At 38.5% G+C, this 18,197-nt stretch overlaps 1 protein-coding gene across 1 annotated transcript; it reads left to right on the top strand.

Annotated features, from left to right (window-relative positions):
- Nucleotides 1-1,939: 1,939 nt before the first annotated feature.
- On the top strand, nt 1,940-15,421 carry PPAT (phosphoribosyl pyrophosphate amidotransferase; the record flags this gene model as incomplete). The annotated part of the gene is made up of 10 exons (XM_009707163.1): nt 1,940-2,006; nt 5,439-5,645; nt 7,027-7,139; nt 7,259-7,404; nt 8,671-8,743; nt 10,607-10,758; nt 11,998-12,125; nt 12,431-12,652; nt 13,424-13,544; nt 14,988-15,421. Coding segments are annotated over 10 exons (1,405 nt in total), but the record flags the coding sequence as incomplete, so codon positions are not given.
- Nucleotides 15,422-18,197: the final 2,776 nt, after the last annotated feature.

Below are 18,197 nucleotides of genomic sequence, written 5' to 3'. Positions count from 1 at the left end.
CCGGTCTCCCGTGGGGGGAACAGTTGGGAACCGTGGGGCTGAGCCTTTCGAACGAGCTGTGAGTTTGCAGTAGTTGATGCGATAGTAACGCGGATAGGATCCTCCTGCTTTACATTTGCTCCTCTGTGTAGTCTTTCGTTTTGAATTGATGGTCATACATACACATCTTTAACTCTTAATATTCATTGGTTACTAGTGATGTTTTCACAAAAAGCTTGCATACTTAAAAATCTGACTAAATTGTTAAAACTGTGTAATCTTTGTGATAATGAAATTGACCTTCCTTTTCTTTTGCTAGTGCTAGATGAAAGAGGCACTCCAACGACTTGACAGGGCCTTCCTTCAGGATGTTTGCGTCCCTCTTTCTCGCTATTGATTGTGTGATGTTTAAAGGGACAGTGTCAGTATTTAAGTGAAAATTGCCTGTAATATTAACATTGGAATTAAAAGTTGCTGAATGCAGTATGTCAACCCTTAAGTTTTACTACCAGGCTTTGTGTTTATAGTGGGGACATCTTCCTGTGTGACAATAAATGGGTTTAAGAATGTCCTCATCTCTGATCTCTTGAAGATCTGTGTCAATAACAGGGTAAATGCTTTCAGATATGTGTGAACTTTGTTTTGTTTTGTTTTCTGTAAGCAACTGTTCTTTAAAATTTTGCTTTACGTACAACTGGGGTTAGTGACCAATAAAGGGATTTTAGGAAGTGGAGAAAATTTGTACTGAGCATGGTCAGTTGTAGATTAGCATCCATCCCGTAGATTTTTTATGCCCAATTTATTGTTGCTTATACTAAATAAGCAAATACTAAATCATTCCAGTGACTTCAGTTGAGTTAAACCATTCTAATTCACAAATAGCATCTTCGTCTAATATTCTAAACATATTCTAAGTGTTTCCTTTTTTAAGGAAAACATCTTTGCTTTTCAGTCATTGTTATATATGAGAGTGGATGGGAGCTTACCAGTCCACCAACATCCTTTGGAGCGTTACAGGTATATGGCAGCAGTTTTGTTAGAGGTACCACTCTGCCTTATTCCGAGCAGCCTGCAGTGGTACCCACAAAAAATCCAGTCTGCAAAACATACTTTTTCAATGGATGAGGACTGAATTATAAACCTTGGGCAGCTGTGCGGGATTCTGCCTGCCTGCAGGGCTTCCCCCCGGGGGATCGAGCGGTGAGACGGGACTGGGGACAGCTGGGAGCAGGCATGGGAACGGGCATTTCAGCTGATACAGCTCTTCTGCTCAACAAAGCACAACTGCCAGCCTGAGGTTGATCTGCTGTAAGAAAAGTACTTCCATTTGCAGTGACGCTGTACACTAGGCTTGCTTTGTTTGAGTTCAGAAGCTGTGATGGCCGATATGAGGTGTATGTGCCCAAACGCGTTTCTCAGAGGGTCCGTGTAGCTTTTAGAGGTGTAAACGCTAGCTTGCCTGCTGAAGTGCAAGAATGCAAAAGCTTCTGCGTAGGTGATCGGTGGAAGAGACAGTGCATTCCTCTAGGCAAAACCATCCATTACTTAATACCCTCCCCCCAGCCCCAAGCAGAAATGGAGTAGCCCTATAGAGCCTACTACTACAGCCTAGACGACTATCACTGCAAAGTGGCTTTTGAGATTAAGCATCTGCTGTTATTTTATGCCCACACTGAAACAGGACTGCAGCAAGAGCCTGAGCCAGTGCTTATTAGTGGAAAGATTCCCACTGAATTCAGTGGGCTTAGGCACAAACCTTATGTGACTGTTTTGAAATAAAGCATAACATGGGCAAGAAACCAGTTGCAATTACAAGACTGTAAAATAAAAGAACAAATAAGCCTACATTGAAATTGCACGTTGTAAAGAGTAGGTGAAAAAAGCACTAATACCTTGTATGTTAAAGCATTTCATATTCTAAGCATTTCAGTGGTTTATGTTAATTCTATTTTATCCACAGGGGCCAGGAGAGTGCTGGAATTGTGACAAGTGATGGAGAGTCATCCCAGGCATTCAAAGTGCACAAGGTAAAATGTAAATTAATGTTTTGTAGATGCCTAACTGAAATGCATGAAAGTTTGTTTCAGCTAGGAAACAGAATAATTAGAGGGAAAGTAACATTTTGAGGGACTGTTTTGGTTTTGTCGGTGATAGTATCTGATTCTGTTATTTGTGCAATTTCTGTCTTAAGTGCATGCTTAAAACAAATATGCCAATATTAGCCTGCTGGGTGTATCCATGCACACACTGGGAGACACACAGAAGTACCCAGATCAGGCTACTGATGTCACAAAAACTACTTACCAAAGTCACCCTGCACCTAAGGTGTTAACTCTGGAGATTTGGAAGAGCACCCATGCAGCTTGAGATCAAGAGAAAAGAAATACAGTTACAGGCTATGCACAAGCAAGTGGAGGACTAATTCTTGCATTAGTGAGACTCAAGGAAGTGGCAGCTACTTTACCCATAGGTAAAAATAAACAGAATAAAGATTGAATGGAGGTGTGAGAAGGTCACACAGTCTTTCTCAAGCTGAGAGAATCCCAGAGGATGTTAAAAGACACAAAATGGCCATCGCCTTGAAAATATTATGCCAGGAGAATACCTGCATGCTCTGCGGATATTTCTGCTCGTTCTGTATTGAGTAGTGGATCAGGAAAAAAATTATCATCAGCTTATTCCATCCTAGAAGAGGAGAGGATTGGAAATAAAACTACATCAGCAAAATAACCATGGGGCAATTCTTCATGTGTGTTCTCTGACCACAATCAGAAAGCGGTTTGTCTTCATGTTCAGAGGTCTCTGAGGAAGATTAATTAAGCTTTTCAAATCAGTCCAGGAGTAAGAACCGCTTTGCTGCAGCAGCATGTATATCTATGCATGACTGCTCAATGCCTCATGCAAAATCTTGTCTCTTTAAGCATCATGTTTGTCACCTCTTCAGGCATTTTCCCCCTCCTATCTGTTGCTTACAGCCTGATTCACACACACACACATACGCATGTTTTTAAATGCAGCTTTTCTCAACTTCAGCACCGTGTTACCTGTTCTTCATTACTGCTCCTGCTTGGGTTTCAGCTTTCCTTAAGGTTTACAGGAATTCCAGTTTCCTTTAAAGTCGGCTGCTCTATATATCCTGTAGTAAAAAGTGCTGCTTAGAATGAACTTCCAGCAGGTGATACAATAATTTGTAGTGTTTCCATGTTACTGAGCTGCAGTAGTTAGCTGTCATGCTAAGAATTTAATTGACTCTCTCATCATATCAGCTTTGGTATTTTAAGAGTTGCAGAGCATGTGATGGTTTCTTTTATCCTTGAAATACGTTTCTCAGCTACAGCCCTTTTAAAAACTGTAATAACCACAGTGTAATAAAGAGCCCATGGAGTACAATTTATATGACACTTTTAATCCCGGAACTGGTGCTAATGTAACAAACATTTGGGTCTGTTACACTGATGAAAGTATATTTAGGACTGTGACTTGTAAACTAGTCCATAAAAATGCCAGTGGTTAGATACTGCTGTACCTGTTTGTCCTCCAAACTCTGGCTGACTCTTCTTCATAGCAGAGACAACAGAATGGAAAAGGTGCCTGCCTCGCGCTGCATTGATTTACTCACCTTTGTCAACAGTTTAGGCAATGCATATATTAGAGTATGAACTGGAAGACCTAAGGCATGGGTATGTGTTCCCTTCTGATTGTTGCCAGCCTTTGACCATGGATTAATAGCCCTTGACAAAGGCTATTAATCCTTTGTTTTAAAATCTCCCAGAAAAACTTGTCCAGATTTGTTTGTCAAAGCCTTTCAGCTAGATTGGTATAACAAAACATTATTGTTGTAGCTGTATTAGCTCAGGATGTGGAAAAACTTAAACCTCTTGTATAGACATAGTGATGTCAGTAGGAGAAAGACTGTCTGATTGATTGTTTCACACTTGGATATGCAGACTGATATATTAAAGTAGCTATTTATCAGACCATTACTGTGTTCTGGCATGTGTAAGGCCTTGTATAATACGGACATAAGATTATCTTTATTGGGGATTTTTTTATACTGATGTAATTCACATTTGCCATCCCACACCAGGACAATCTAAATCAGAGGAATATTTCAAATTGCACTTAAAAGATTATGTATTTGTATAACCAAATCTGGTTTAAAACAACATTGCTTGTTTAAGCTATTGCAGTGCTTAACTTGGCCACATCCGTTAACACTGGACCTGTGAACTGCCAGATCTCCTGTCAGGATGAAGTTGGCCTGAGTAAAATAAGGGTGCAAGGTTGCATTTCTGTACATATATGAGCACACGATACAGACTTTAGACCACCTTTATGTCATCTGTGATACAACAGATCATAATTGACTTGGCATAGTTTGCTGAGCCATTAAAGCAAACCTATACCAGTTTGACCGCTCGAGGCAGTAACTTTTTAACATGACAGTAAGTATCCTAAAACCACATGTGCAACCACAGCCTCTTGGTGTTCTGACTTTATAGCAGTCACAGCTGAAAATACCCTAAAGCTGAGCTTTCTTTAAGCTTTTTTGGTTAAGCTCTGAAAACAGTTCAACCAATTTCCTTCCTTCCTGTCCCATCTCACTCTCTTTTGTACCTACAGCACAGGTTGTGAACCATTCACAGCTTCAGAATTCTCCTGTGAAGGTCCTAGAGAGTGTATATCACAATTGCCACATGTGATAAGGAACTGAGCATAGAAGGATGTAAATATTTTCCACAGGCGGCGGCAGAAGCAGGAGTTTGTTGGAGGGCCTGGAATCAAGTCTTAATTTCTACTCTCTGTGCAGTTTTTTCAGACTATTCGTGCTGCTAAATTGTCTCCACACAGTGCTTCCTGCCAAAAGAAGCTCCTGACAGCTGACTAAGAAGTTTTGATGCATTTCTGCTTTAGATAGAAGGCAACTTGGCTAGATGAAAAGTTTGTTTTAAGTAAACAATAAAAACTCTTGAAAAAAGCTTTGATTCTGACATTGACAAGAATGACAGTGGAATCTAATGAACATTATCATGGACCCAGTATAAAAGTAAATCCAATATACTGCTAACCTGTAAAAGGCATTATCTACATAGACTTTCCTTCTCACAACTTTTTTCTTCTTTGCCTGTCTTCTGCCAGTCTGTTTTCTGATGTTTTTCAACAACACAACAGTTTGGTAGTGTTTTTCAGAAGATGTATTTTTAGTCAGGGAATAGATTGTTCCATGAAAATCCTCAGCACAAAACCGTATATTGCTTTATTTAAAACAGGAGTAGTGGGATCTGATATATCCCTATGACACCTACTCAGCTGCTTTCTTTCCCATGTCTTTCAAGTTATTTGCCTTTCTTTTAAAGTTGCTTGTATTAATGCTGTACCAAAAACAAACACAAGGAGAAATGAGGAAGTTGCCAGGAAAACAAAACCAAACAGAACTTTTTTTTCTTTTTCTCCTAAAGGGAATGGGTCTTATAAATCACGTCTTCAGTGCAGACAGCCTGAAGAAGCTGTATGTTTCAAACCTCGGTATTGGGCACACGAGGTACTCCACCTCAGGAATTTCTGAGCTGCAGAACTGCCAGCCTTTTGTTGTAGAGACTCTTCATGGGAAGATTGCGGTGGCACACAATGGAGAGCTAACAAACGCGGTACGACTCAGGAGGAAGGTTAGTATCTCCTTTGGGAGGCTCTAGCATCGTTTCTTTCTGAGTATGAGGCAGCAACGAGCACCAAGTTTGCTATGACTTTTCCTTAATACCAAACTGCTTGGGGTAGTGAAAGAGCACCATAATCAAAATAGATCATTTTGGGGGGAGGAAAATTCCTGGGGAGGGGAGGCACTTGTAACTGTCACTGGGGATAATTCACCAATCCTCTAGCCTGATGGTCACATTCCTATTGATCAAGTGAGAAAACGAACTCAGTTGTAACAAAAGGTAGCTTGGCTTGAAGCTCTGCTCCTTTGTGGTGGTTGACAGAAGGAGCAAATCATATGCTTAGAGTTAGGAGAGGCATAGTAAGGTGAGGTAATTGTAATATGAAATGTCTGGTTTGGAATATTGTCTTCATTTGTATTTCTGGCTTGCAAAGTTAATCGTGAGCACTGTCAGGACATAAACCAACAAATGCCAAATTTTATAGTGTGTTTGGCTAGAAGGGTATGTGTTAAAGAACCAAATTAAAATGTAGCAGATGTTTCATTGTGAAATCTCTTCTACGATATGTTCCGTCCAAAAGCAAGAGGACATACTCTTGCATTGAAGCGAGGCAAATATATGGCATGCCCAAGGGAACTTAGCCCGTCTTTAATCAGAGCCACAAATGTATGAATGGATGGGAGAAAGAAACAGTGGTGAGGAAATGTAGATGGAGAGTGGAGAAGCAGAGTTACATGAGATGTAAAATGATTTCTAAAGATAAAAATTAGGAGCTGTAATGCATACAGCATTGAATGGGTTGTAATAGTTGGCTGGATACACTGCAGATTCTCTTCTCCTTTAGAAGCATAAATACGCCAAGACAGAAGAATTTGACTGACCAGGTCTAGCAAACTTTAAGCTGCGCTATTTCAGTTCTTTAATCCCATTCTGCTTCCCTTCACACTTCATTTTTTATGTTGTTTTTTTGTGCCCAAACCACCATTCTGCCTTTATGTCTTTCTGTATCTGCTGTAGGTAATTTCGTATTTCCCCTTGTGTATTTTACCTCTGTTCCCAGAGCAAGCAGAAGCACAAAACTGATTGAATGACCCAAACAGGAATTTATGCCCTGAATATTGGTGGTATTAATTTCAGTTTCATGTGGAGCAAAGGAATGAGGTGAAAAGGGAGAAATGTAGTACCAGGCATAGATGATTGTACCAGCTCTTTTTACATATTTGGTTTGTTGGAAGAAATTACTATGTTACTATGATCTGATCACTTGAAGCACTGCTATGTTTTAAAACATTTGTTCATTGCACAAAGGTTTTGTTAGATTAAAATCTGAGCAGTGTTATGTGGAATTTTCTTTTAATGTTGGTAACACTTTTGGTTTGTGTCTTAAAAGCTCATGCGGCATGGTGTAGGGCTGTCGACTAGTTCTGACAGTGAACTGATCACCCAGCTGCTGGCTTTCACACCTCCTCTAGAAAATGACGATACAGCCGACTGGGTAGCAAGGTGAGGAGGATGGGTTTCAGAATCAAGAACAGCAATCTAATCTCAGCATGATATGCAGCTGTAAATGTACACAGCTGTTTGTGTGACACACGATTATGTTGACCTATGTCTCATTTCAGAATAAAAAATTTAATGAATGAAACTCCAACTTCATATTCATTGCTAATTATGCATAAAGATATAATCTATGCAGTACGTGATCCGTATGGGAATCGCCCACTGTGCATTGGTCGCCTTATTCCAGTAGGGGACATGAATGGAAAAGGTAAACCATACATACATATTCATATACATATACAACTATATATATGTATATCTATAGTTTGTGCCTGAAATCACTGATCTAAGTAATTAAAGCTACACTTACTGAGGTGTAAGTAGGAATATGTGATACAAAAGTCAGTTTTGAAAATTCGAAACAAAAAAAAATGTTGGTGAGGAAAAAATCATTGGTAGGAAGTCTGTAAACATCTTTTCTGTTCCCAGCAAAAGGGAATCCTAGTCACCTGATGACAGTGTCAGAATTAGGCAGCCCAAGTGTAATAGAATATTTCTGAAAATTTAATTAACATCTCATCACATAAACAGGAAAGCAGGGATGAACAGAATCACAGACTGGCTGAGGTTGGAAGGCACCTCTGGAGGCCATCTGGTCCAACCCCCCTGCTCAAGCAGGGCCACTTACAGCCAGTTGCTCAGGACGATGTCCAGTCCAGAAATAAGTCTGGTTTCTTCCTTTCTTCTGTAGTAAGGTGGCCAAAAAGGCGCTGGATTACTAGCAAAGTACTGGCAGACTTGCAAGCACTCCCAGTCGCACATAGTGTGGTAATGGAACACTATACAATCAATTTATGTTCCTGTTTAGCCTGCAAATCAGCATTTTCCATGAAGTGAGATTAAAATCTGTTCATTTGTATAAGAATAAAATAATTCAAAGGCAAAGGAGTAAATGCTTCCATATCTTCACAAAACTTGGTAATTTTAACCGCAAGAAAAATTATCAAGATTTTTTTAAAGCATACAAACATTCCTGCCCTGTGTTACACAATTCGATCTTTCCTGTGCCTGTCTCTGAAAACTCTCCTTATTGGAGTTCAATCCAGCATCCATTGTAATCAAAAGGATTTACCTATCAACACATTTAGCATAGGAAAAGTAAGGAGTTTCTTGTGTGAACAAAAGTAATTATGTATAACTAAAGTCACTGAACTAGAATTAGAAAAGTTTGAAATACTACAGAGAAAACAAAGGTAGTTACCGGAATTGTCCTTCTTCATGAACTGTGAATATGATGATGCTACTTCCACTTCTGCCTAGAACAGGTTGATGATGTTTACATTATTATTTTGGTTTTTAAAATTATATTACAGAAACTTTGGAATGCTATACCTTTTAGTTAGAAATTACAACAGTCTGTAATTGTGCACTTGGCAACGTAAACCATAGCAAGACAGATGCTGCAGTAGAAATGCAATTGTGGGGGGTAATGGTAAAAAGAATTGTGGACTCTAACTGAGATCTTTCATTTCAGGAAAAGATAACAGTGAAACAGAAGGATGGGTAGTCTCTTCTGAATCCTGTAGCTTTTTGTCTATCGGTGCAGAGTAAGTGCCCCGATTCTCACTTTATCTGAAAGCTCTCCTCAGGCAGCGATTAAACATTAAACCTCAAATTGCCAAATATCATAATCTATAACAACATGAAAGACATCAAGGATTAGTTTGTTGGGCTGTTTGGAGGGTTTTTTTTTTGCCAGCCCTGTTTCTTGTCAGTTTATTTTCTTGACCAGATTAATGTAAAAGAAGAATAATGTGTTCAGAAAGTAACAGTAAAGACAACTTTACTGTTGCAAAGTAAATGCCTCTTACTTGTTGCATTAAACCTGGTTATCCATATAACTTTTTAATTTTAGCCTCGTTTCCAGCAGAATCATTGTATTACAAAATAATTCTTCAACTACAGAAAAGTTACATTGGTAGCTCACAGGCTGGACTAACCTGAGCTGTAGCATATGCTGTCTGACAAGCCAGCCTCCTCGTTTGAAAAAAATGATGGGTACTTGAAACTATTTCCATGCATGCAAACACCCATCAGAGCCAAAACAGGAGATGACATTCACATTACCTTTCTAGCTAAGATACTCTGAAAAGAAAGGTATGATACTTTCTCTGGACAAAAAGAGAATGGTAAGAGGCTCTTCAGGAGATCACAAATTGATCTTTAGAACTTTGGAGTGGAAGGCAATTGTGAACTACAATGTAATTAAAGTAAGAAAGACTATAAGGAAGCATCTTTAATTTCCTAATCAGACATTATAAAAGTGTGCATTTGAGGACTAGACTAGTAAGTAAAGTTGGATCCTCTTCAAATAAAAAATTGTGAAAAACTGCATTAAGAACACAACTACTGAATAAAAAGAAATGTAAAGCAAAATCAGGAAGCAACGTGACTGCACTTTAGAGGTCTTTTATTCCATTCTTCAGTGTTTTATTGTAGGTGTGGTGGTCTGTGTTCTTTTGCTGTAACTTTTACCCTGTCTTTGTAGGAACTATTAGCTGTTGGTAACAGGGGCTTTCTTGGGACAATTTATTCTACATATGGATAAGAATAACCGTTTTCTGAAACTTCTTCAAAATCTCTGTTAAGAGAAGCTTATCATGGAGGACCATCAGCTGAAGCCTGTGGGTTTTTAAAAAAGCAATTTTGTCTAAACTTCTGCTCTAGCCAGTGCTGCTGCCTCCTAATGCTAATGTCTGACCAGCAAATGATCACAGATTTGCTCACCTCTGATTTATATCTCCTGACTATTTCATTATATTGGATAGATTTAGATTGAAATTGTTAGAACAGCCACCTGAGGACTCACTAAAGCATCTAGAAAAATGTTTAATATAGTTAAACATTGTAACATAATAAACCTAATACTGTTCCATATTTCTTCATATATGAGAATTGGAATGTACATTTCCAGTCAGCTTTATGTCATTCGGGGGTAGCTGCCGGTCACCACTAGACAGATATTTCTCTAGATACTGGTTTAAGGGGTAGGATTTTTTTTCCTACCTTCTTTATTCTTGATTATGTTTTTTATATTGCATTATAATGTTTATTAGCTTTCATAGAAAAGTCTTCTAGTATTGATCCAGGAGTAAATTGTTAAAATACATTTAATCTCAATTAAGCCTGTACTAGACTGACTACTGTACATCTTATATATAGGAAGAATACCACAATTCTCTGGTACTAAGTATTAATATACTACTTTTGGGTAGTAATTCAGACTTTTAGTAAGGGTTGCTTGTCTTAGCATGTTGGTCTTAAAACACTCCAGGTGTTTTAAGATAAAAGCAAATTGTCGTGTTAAGATGTTCAAAACCATTTTTTCCCATCAGTTGAATCTCACGTATATTTCAAAACTATCATCCAGGTTCAGGACATTTCTAAATGCTATGTATTTCTCTTTCAAGGTACTATCGTGAGGTCCTTCCTGGAGAGATTGTTAAAATATCCAGATACGATGTCCAGACACTGGATGTTGTACCAAGACCTGAAGGAGATCCATCAGCATTCTGCATCTTTGAATATGTTTATTTTGCAAGACCAGACAGTATTTTTGAAGGTAAGAAGTTGTAACGTACAAAGCTTCTTCCTAAGTAGTGGGAGATGTTATCCTAGAGAACAATGACTCTAGAAAGGATCTGGGATCATAGTAGGGTACCACTGAATGTGAGCTTGCTGAGCAGGGCTGGGACAGAATGGGTTGGCACAGTTCTTGAGAAGATAAAACTCATCAGGAGGAGCATGTAACATCACTTTCCTGTTCCTGGCTATGCATATGGCCTCAGTCAGGTTGCCTGCATAGTCCTATGGAAGGGATGAAAAGAGCCACAAACATGATTACGGCAGAGGAAATATCCCTTAAAAGTGAGAGACTTAAGAAAGGAACTTTATTGGTTCTTGGAAAACTTTTTAAAAATTAGACTTATGAAATAGGATCTGCAAAACAACTTTATTTTGGCATTTTCTTTGCAAGAAAGGGTTATTTAAGGAAGATGCTCTTAACAGAACTTGTAAATCTATGCATTATCTAAGTACTTGGGGTTGGCAGTAACGTTATTATTTCAGTAGAAGCCCTCAAAAATTGTGTCAGTGACAAGGTATTAGCGAGGACTCTCATACCTAACAAACAAGCTCTTCTTTGCTTTCTATGGACATGCCATCTGTTGATCCAATACAGTTCCTCACCCTTATAAAGCCAGTTTCACCCCACATCCCTTTTTTTCATGATCCTCTTACCCTTCAATATCCTCACTTTTTACATTCCTTAGTACTGCTGCTGTACCCTTTGCTGTGCTTCATCTCATCACAATACCTCCAGTTCTCTACCATATTGCAAATTTTTTAGGAGCCTAAAAGCTTCTGATGCCTCTTAGCCCCTTACTAAATTTGGGGTGAATTTTGACAACTGATTTGAAGTTAATAAGCTGGCAGAGGCAGACAGCAGGATTGCACAAACTTTGTCTGCTGGAGAAACCAGCCTTAAAATAGAATATGCACGTTATGAACAGGCAGGCATAATTTCTACTTCTTTCCTCCTGTAAATAGATTTTGTAACATCCACAGGACCTTTAGTGGGCAAACTGAATTTTAATTCTCTATGTAGCAATACGAATGTGAATGTTAGAATATGACATTATGGAAGGAAATAAAAAATAACCTTATGTGAGTGACTGCTTATTAGTTCTGGAGCTTTTCTCACTGCCTTCTATTCATGCAACTTGCCACAGAAATTCGTACAGCAAACTGAGAGGAAATCTGAATTATGCATTCCAGGAAAAACATTTCTTGCTGTTCTTAGGTCAGATGGTGTATTCAGTCAGGAGAAGATGTGGGCAGCAGCTTGCTATTGAAGCACCTGTGGAAGCAGACCTGGTCAGCACCGTTCCAGAGTCTGCAACCCCAGCAGCTCTTGGTTATGCTCAAAAGGTATATGTTAACTTGCCTTTTTTTTCCCCATGCATATTTACACGTATCTCCTTTTGTAATGGAGTATAATGGTACGGGCTGTTAGTTTTATACTGATAAAGCTTTGTATCTTGAGGAGGCCGGGTACGCCTGTTGAGTCATCTGCACTTGTATTTTCTGTCATTATTCCACTATATTAAGGTATTTCAAAGTTTTTTGGTTATTGTGAAGTCATACTAAGTCCTAGGGCTGCTTTAAAAAAACCAGTAACTGAGAATAACCGGTTCTTTAGATATTAATTCTGTTTAACTCTCTCCTGTTTACAGTGCGGACTACCGTATGTTGAAGTACTCTGTAAAAATCGATATGTAGGAAGAACGTTTATCCAGCCAAATATGAGGTTACGGCAACTTGGTGTTGCAAAGAAGTTTGGCGTTCTGTCTGATAATTTTAAAGGCAAGCGAGTTGTTATCATTGATGATTCAATTGTGAGGGGCAATACCATTTCACCCATAATAAAACTACTGAGAGAATCAGGAGCCAAAGAGGTAAGTTAGTTTTCAGTCAGTACAATACAGATGTAAATAGAAGATTGATGGGAGGGTAAAGCACAGGGGTTTGTCTTCACTTGTACTACACATTGTTTCCTTATTTAAAAAGGCAAGTGTGCAAAAAAACGATGGCCAGTGCGTGTTTATTGTGAAGATAGGTTAAGAAGTTTCTTTTGTATGACTGTGATTTTTGGGTGATTAAGGGAAGAGGAACAGGTCTCCGTTTATAAAGCACTATCTGGCAAACAGAGGATGGAAAACAAATTAGTTAAGATCAGAAAATCAAGAATTGGTATGGTATTCCTGACAGGCATGGCTTCTGGTACTGCATTAAGTACAACTACATACTGCAGTAAATAGCATGTGCCTTAAGTCACCAGAGCACAATTTTTTTAATTAAGATTTTTTAATTGAAATGGAGTGTGCAAGTCTGTAACTGGAGCAAAAATGTTCTGTATAATATTTGACTTTATAAACTGAAACATGTGCATCAAGAATTGAACACCACAGAAGAAAAGCAAAATCAGGATGGAACCTTTTAATAACATTAGAAAATACTGTAAAAATAAATTCTAAAACTGGCTTTCTCTCTCCTGCTGTGTTACCATCTGAAAAAACCTTTATCTTACTTTTAACCCTTCTGTGACTTCTGTGCAGTTCTGTGTTCTGTTCTTCACGATTATTTTGCAGAACTGGGACTTTGCTATTGTGTTATGATCTGCTGACCTTCACCTTATAGCAGTCTGTTTTGAAACTGTTTTTATTCAGGTGCACATCCGTGTGGCTTCACCTCCCATAAGATTTCCTTGTTACATGGGAATAAACATTCCAACTAAAGAAGAACTCATTGCCAACAGACCTGAATTTCATGATCTTGCAAACTATATAGGTAAATGCTACTCTTCCTTTTTTTCTTTTTTTTTTTTTTTTGAGAGATAGTTTTCACCTGTAGGTATTTCATTGTCTACATCAAAATAAAGCACAACACATCAAGGCAACAGTAGCAAAAATGACGAAAAAATTGTAAGGTTGCTACAGTAAATCTCTGCATTGTGAGTACCCTACAGATCAAACCGATTTTGTTGCAACACTTTTTAAACACAGTTAGTGAATTATATTTCTCCAAACAATAGGAAGCATTAGAATAATTGCATAATCATAAGTTACAAATAAGGTGTGACAACAAAGCTTGCCAATTCTTAAAGCTCCTTCTGGGAACCTTTACAACAACAAGCTACTGTAGGCAAAATACCAGGAAGAAAATAAGTGGTGAATATCTGTCCTATAATGAAAAGCTAATGTAGTTTCACTTTCATGAGATATTCATAAAAATATGTTTGGAATTTGTAAACACCCACTGATTTTTCTACAAATTTAAATTTATGTAAATTTTAACTGCATTATATGTTTCACTTTGAAAGAAATGGCATTTGAAACTAATCAAAGAATGTTAAATACATTCTCAGATCTCTAGAATGAGTCATGTTTGCAGCAGAACAAAAGAACCAACAGCTTATGTTGCTTGTGATGTGGTAAATAACGTGCTCTTCATCAGGATATCAGCAACAGAAGTAATGTGAAGGCTTGTGAGTGAGGACAGCTACTATATATGGCCTGTTGGGCTGCAAAATATTTTTAAAAATTATTTAAAAACATAGCTGTGGTTACAGTTGGAAAACTGTAAACTTGGATTTCCTGTGTTAAATACTCTCACTGTCTAATACTGCAATGAATTATTTTCCCCAATATTGTGAAGGCATGTTGACATATTTCAAGTTTGTAGGATCTCCTTTTTCAGTTATTATTCACAAAGTAATGAGTGCAAACGATAGAAGACTAATGATGAGAAAAGGCTATCAAACTTTCCTACTGCTGGAATATTTGCATGAACTGCACACTGACTTTTTTTTAACATGATGGTCTTCCACTCCTCCAAGTCCCAGTAAGGGTTTGTAGCCCTAGGTGCTCAGTTTGGGAAGCATGAGCCAGGCACACGTCTGCTTCCAGACCTGAACTACAGGGTAACTCTGTGAATCTATAGGGAGTTTAGGCATTCTTAATACATGCTGTGGACTTTGTTTCTATTTTTTCAGTATGTGTGACATTATTTGTTCCCAACTCAGAACCTTCTGTCTAGATTTCAGTGAGTCTGCTCCCTGCACAAAGAATTTGAGAAAGGCAAGGATTATTATGGTCTGATAATTTTTCACATCCATTCCCTTTAGATCCACCTGGCATCGTAATCCATACAGTAACGCGACTGCATTTCCAAAGACCATTGCATTTGGTACAATATTGCAGCTTTAACTGATGAATTCTTTATTTCCTCTAGGAGCAGACAGTGTTGTCTATCTTTCTGTGGAAGGGCTGGTATCGTCCGTGCAAGAAAGCATCAAAGCAAGACAAGAGAATGAGAACAGCCTTAAAACCCAGAAGTCGCGTGTTGGAAAGATCGGTCATTGCATAGCATGTCTCACTGGAGAGTATCCTGTAGAGCTAGAATGGTGAATTTCTAGTGGATGGACATCAGTTCATCTGTTGTTGAATGTACCTTTTTCAAAGATGTCTTCTTGCTAATAGTCTTACTACATTTAGGTAATACAGAAAGCTTATTACCGCTAACTAATTACTGTTACTAAAACACATCTTTATAGCAAAGACTTAGAGAAAGTCCGATATGCTGATGAAAACAATGTAAGCAGATTAAAATACAAAATCACATGGTTTTGATGCACAGTTGTGCCTTCTATTTTCTCATAAAATATTACAAAAAACGAAGTTGTTTTAACTATGTAGCAGTCCCAGAGTTTTTCGTTTGTCTTGCCCTGGAAGATATCCCTGTTAGACTTGTTCACAAATTGTGAATCGTGTGGTGTAATTTCAAATTATCAAAGTCTTAATGCAAAAGTATGTGAAGTTTGCTTTTCTCCTTAGGAAAAATACCAGATTCTGAAGAATCAAATTTCTTCCTCAGCAGTTCTAGCTTAGGCTTTTTAAGAATAGAGGTAGCTAACTTTGCATATGCTGCTAAACAGCCTCTATTAATCAAGCCCTTTTTAACAGCTTATATGGCCATAATGGCTAGTGTATGATTGTAAAAAATGAAGACTCAGGGAAATGCTCAGCCAAAAGCTCTCTAGTCTTGTAACTTTAAAATTCTTTTTTTTTGAAGTCCAGTGTACTAACATTATCTTCGTGTGCTTTTATCAGTTGCCAGTAGGATGTGGCAGGAGAAAAAATACTTGGCACTGCCTTTTTTTTTTTTTCTGTTTTACATCTTATTTTCTCCAGGATAAGTCCTGACAATTTCTGAAGTCCGGTCTAATGCTCAGTGTGCTTTTTATATGTCAACATCCGAAGTAAACTGGAAAATTAAGTCACTTTTCACTTTTAACAGTAAAAATGATGTATGAACTGAAGATTATGAGTTGCTTTGGGTATAGTCTTATTTTACTACATTACTGCTGTTACAATAAATGTAATGGGTTTTTTTAAAAAAAATAGTTCTGAAGAACCATTAGCTATTGAATGCATTGTATTTTTTAATTGTTCACAATTACACAGTTACTTGTAGACATGAAGATCACTTGGACAACGAACCACTAGCTGAAAATGGAAAAGCACCTTTTGAAACTACTGCAAATTTACGCACAATTGTAAAAATATTTTGTATACCTCGGTTTTTTTCACCGAATACCAGCAACTTAATTTTAGATTTTTCTATTTAATATTGTGTATTTTGGCCTTATAATTGTTTGTGATACTGTTAAAAAAAAAAAAAGTAAAGTTTAAGAGCTTCTTCCTTCCCTATTAACTTCTATATAGTTAGGAATTACAGCACTGGTGATTAAATTCAAAAGGGAGCTTTCTTACGTGGAATTTGTAGCAACTGTGCCTGGTAAGACAATCACTACACAAAAGTCCCAATTCAAGAAAGCATGTAAACACATTTAATGAAGCCAAGACTGCCTCAAGCAGTGGAATCAAAACCTACTTGCAGCCAAGCCTATGGGACAGCCTAGATTTTCATGAGCATTGGGCTCTTCCTGTGTGTGTGTCCTTCACCAAACCCCAGATCTGCATATTGAAGGATGATTGTGGATCTCTTCTAATTAGCAATTTTGTTTGTTTAACAGTTCATATGGGCCGTAAACTGAGCAAAACAAGAACAGGGTGCAGTCACTCTTCCAGATTAACCAGGGAGTGTGAGAAAACAGAAAACTGCCATTAACATTCTTCACCTCTCTCCTGCCCTCAAAAAAGCAATCATTTTTAAAAGAAGGGATAAGTCGAGCTCTTAGGTTATAGATACATGTGAGGAGCCCTTTCTACTTGAGAGAAAAACTTAGGTGCAGAGTTTAACAAGGTTGCAGGCAGAAGTGTATAGATTTTTCTGAAATTGTCTATAGAACAGACTGTAAATGAAATGTGTGCACATACTTTTAACATGTTTTCAACAAAACTGATACTTTTGAAGTCTGGTAATAATTGCTTAAATGTGATTTGAGCATTAGGTGGCATAATTCTGATTTCAATAAAACGAGTCTAAATGCCTTTTTTCCCTCCATGTTATGCATGTGAAATTAAAAGGTCTGCTACTGTAAACACTGTGATTTTTAGGTACACTACAAGCCTAACCTGTAGTACCTATCTTTCAAAACCTTAAGTTAAAGGGGAGATACTTTTCAAGTGTCATTTTATTCTGACAGCTGGATTTATGCTTAAGGCTACCAGGCCTTTATCATATACAGTGGACACACACATGCAGTGAATGCATTGAGGGGAAAAAACTCCTGTGGTTTTAGGTATCACTATTTGTATTATTTTAATGTTTTACTGTGAAACTGTTTCTGCTGTATTACCAATGTTTTACTGTGAAACTGTTTCTGCTGTATTACCAATGTGCAACTGTGACAAATTATCATTTACAAAATGTGACAAAACAGTAGAAAGCTAATGTCTTAACTTCTCCCACGTGTAATATTAAAAACGGTTATGAACTGGTCTGGGCTCTCGTTCTCTCTCCGTTCACTGCACTCCCCGGCAGTACGCATCGAAGGTTTCCTTAACAAAGTCACCTTGAAAGCGCCTGAAGCTGGAGCATGTAATTTCGTGTCCTATATTAAATCATCTTTTCCGGCAGGCAGCCCACACTGCATTACCGGTGCCCCCTCCCCTTCCCCCTCCCTCCCCGCCGGCGTCGCTAAAACCCAGCCAAGGGGGAAGCACGGCCCGGCTCCCCCCGTCCGCCCCGCCGGGAGCCCCACCGCCGCAGATCGTCCGAAGGGCAGACTATTATCACCTGCCCACGGCAGCGCCTGACCCACCCCGTCCCCGAGGAAATGACGCGATTGCCCCGCGCCAACGGCGATAGCACCTGCAGGAAGGGCCGTACCACCTCCTGGCCGGGGGACAACGACACGAAGAGGCGAGTGAACTGTGAGTGTGACGGGGGAACCTTCCCGTTCACCCCAGTCACCGGTGTTATTTTAGCCCGTTCTTCATGTCTGAAGAAGAGTTGCCGGGGAGCTGGGAAGAGCTG

This window comes from Cariama cristata, unplaced genomic scaffold (assembly GCF_000690535.1).
Source record: "Cariama cristata isolate BGI_N322 unplaced genomic scaffold, ASM69053v1 scaffold26639, whole genome shotgun sequence".
Taxonomy (NCBI): domain Eukaryota; kingdom Metazoa; phylum Chordata; class Aves; order Cariamiformes; family Cariamidae; genus Cariama; species Cariama cristata.
This window is presented reverse-complemented; position numbering and strand designations above follow the sequence as displayed.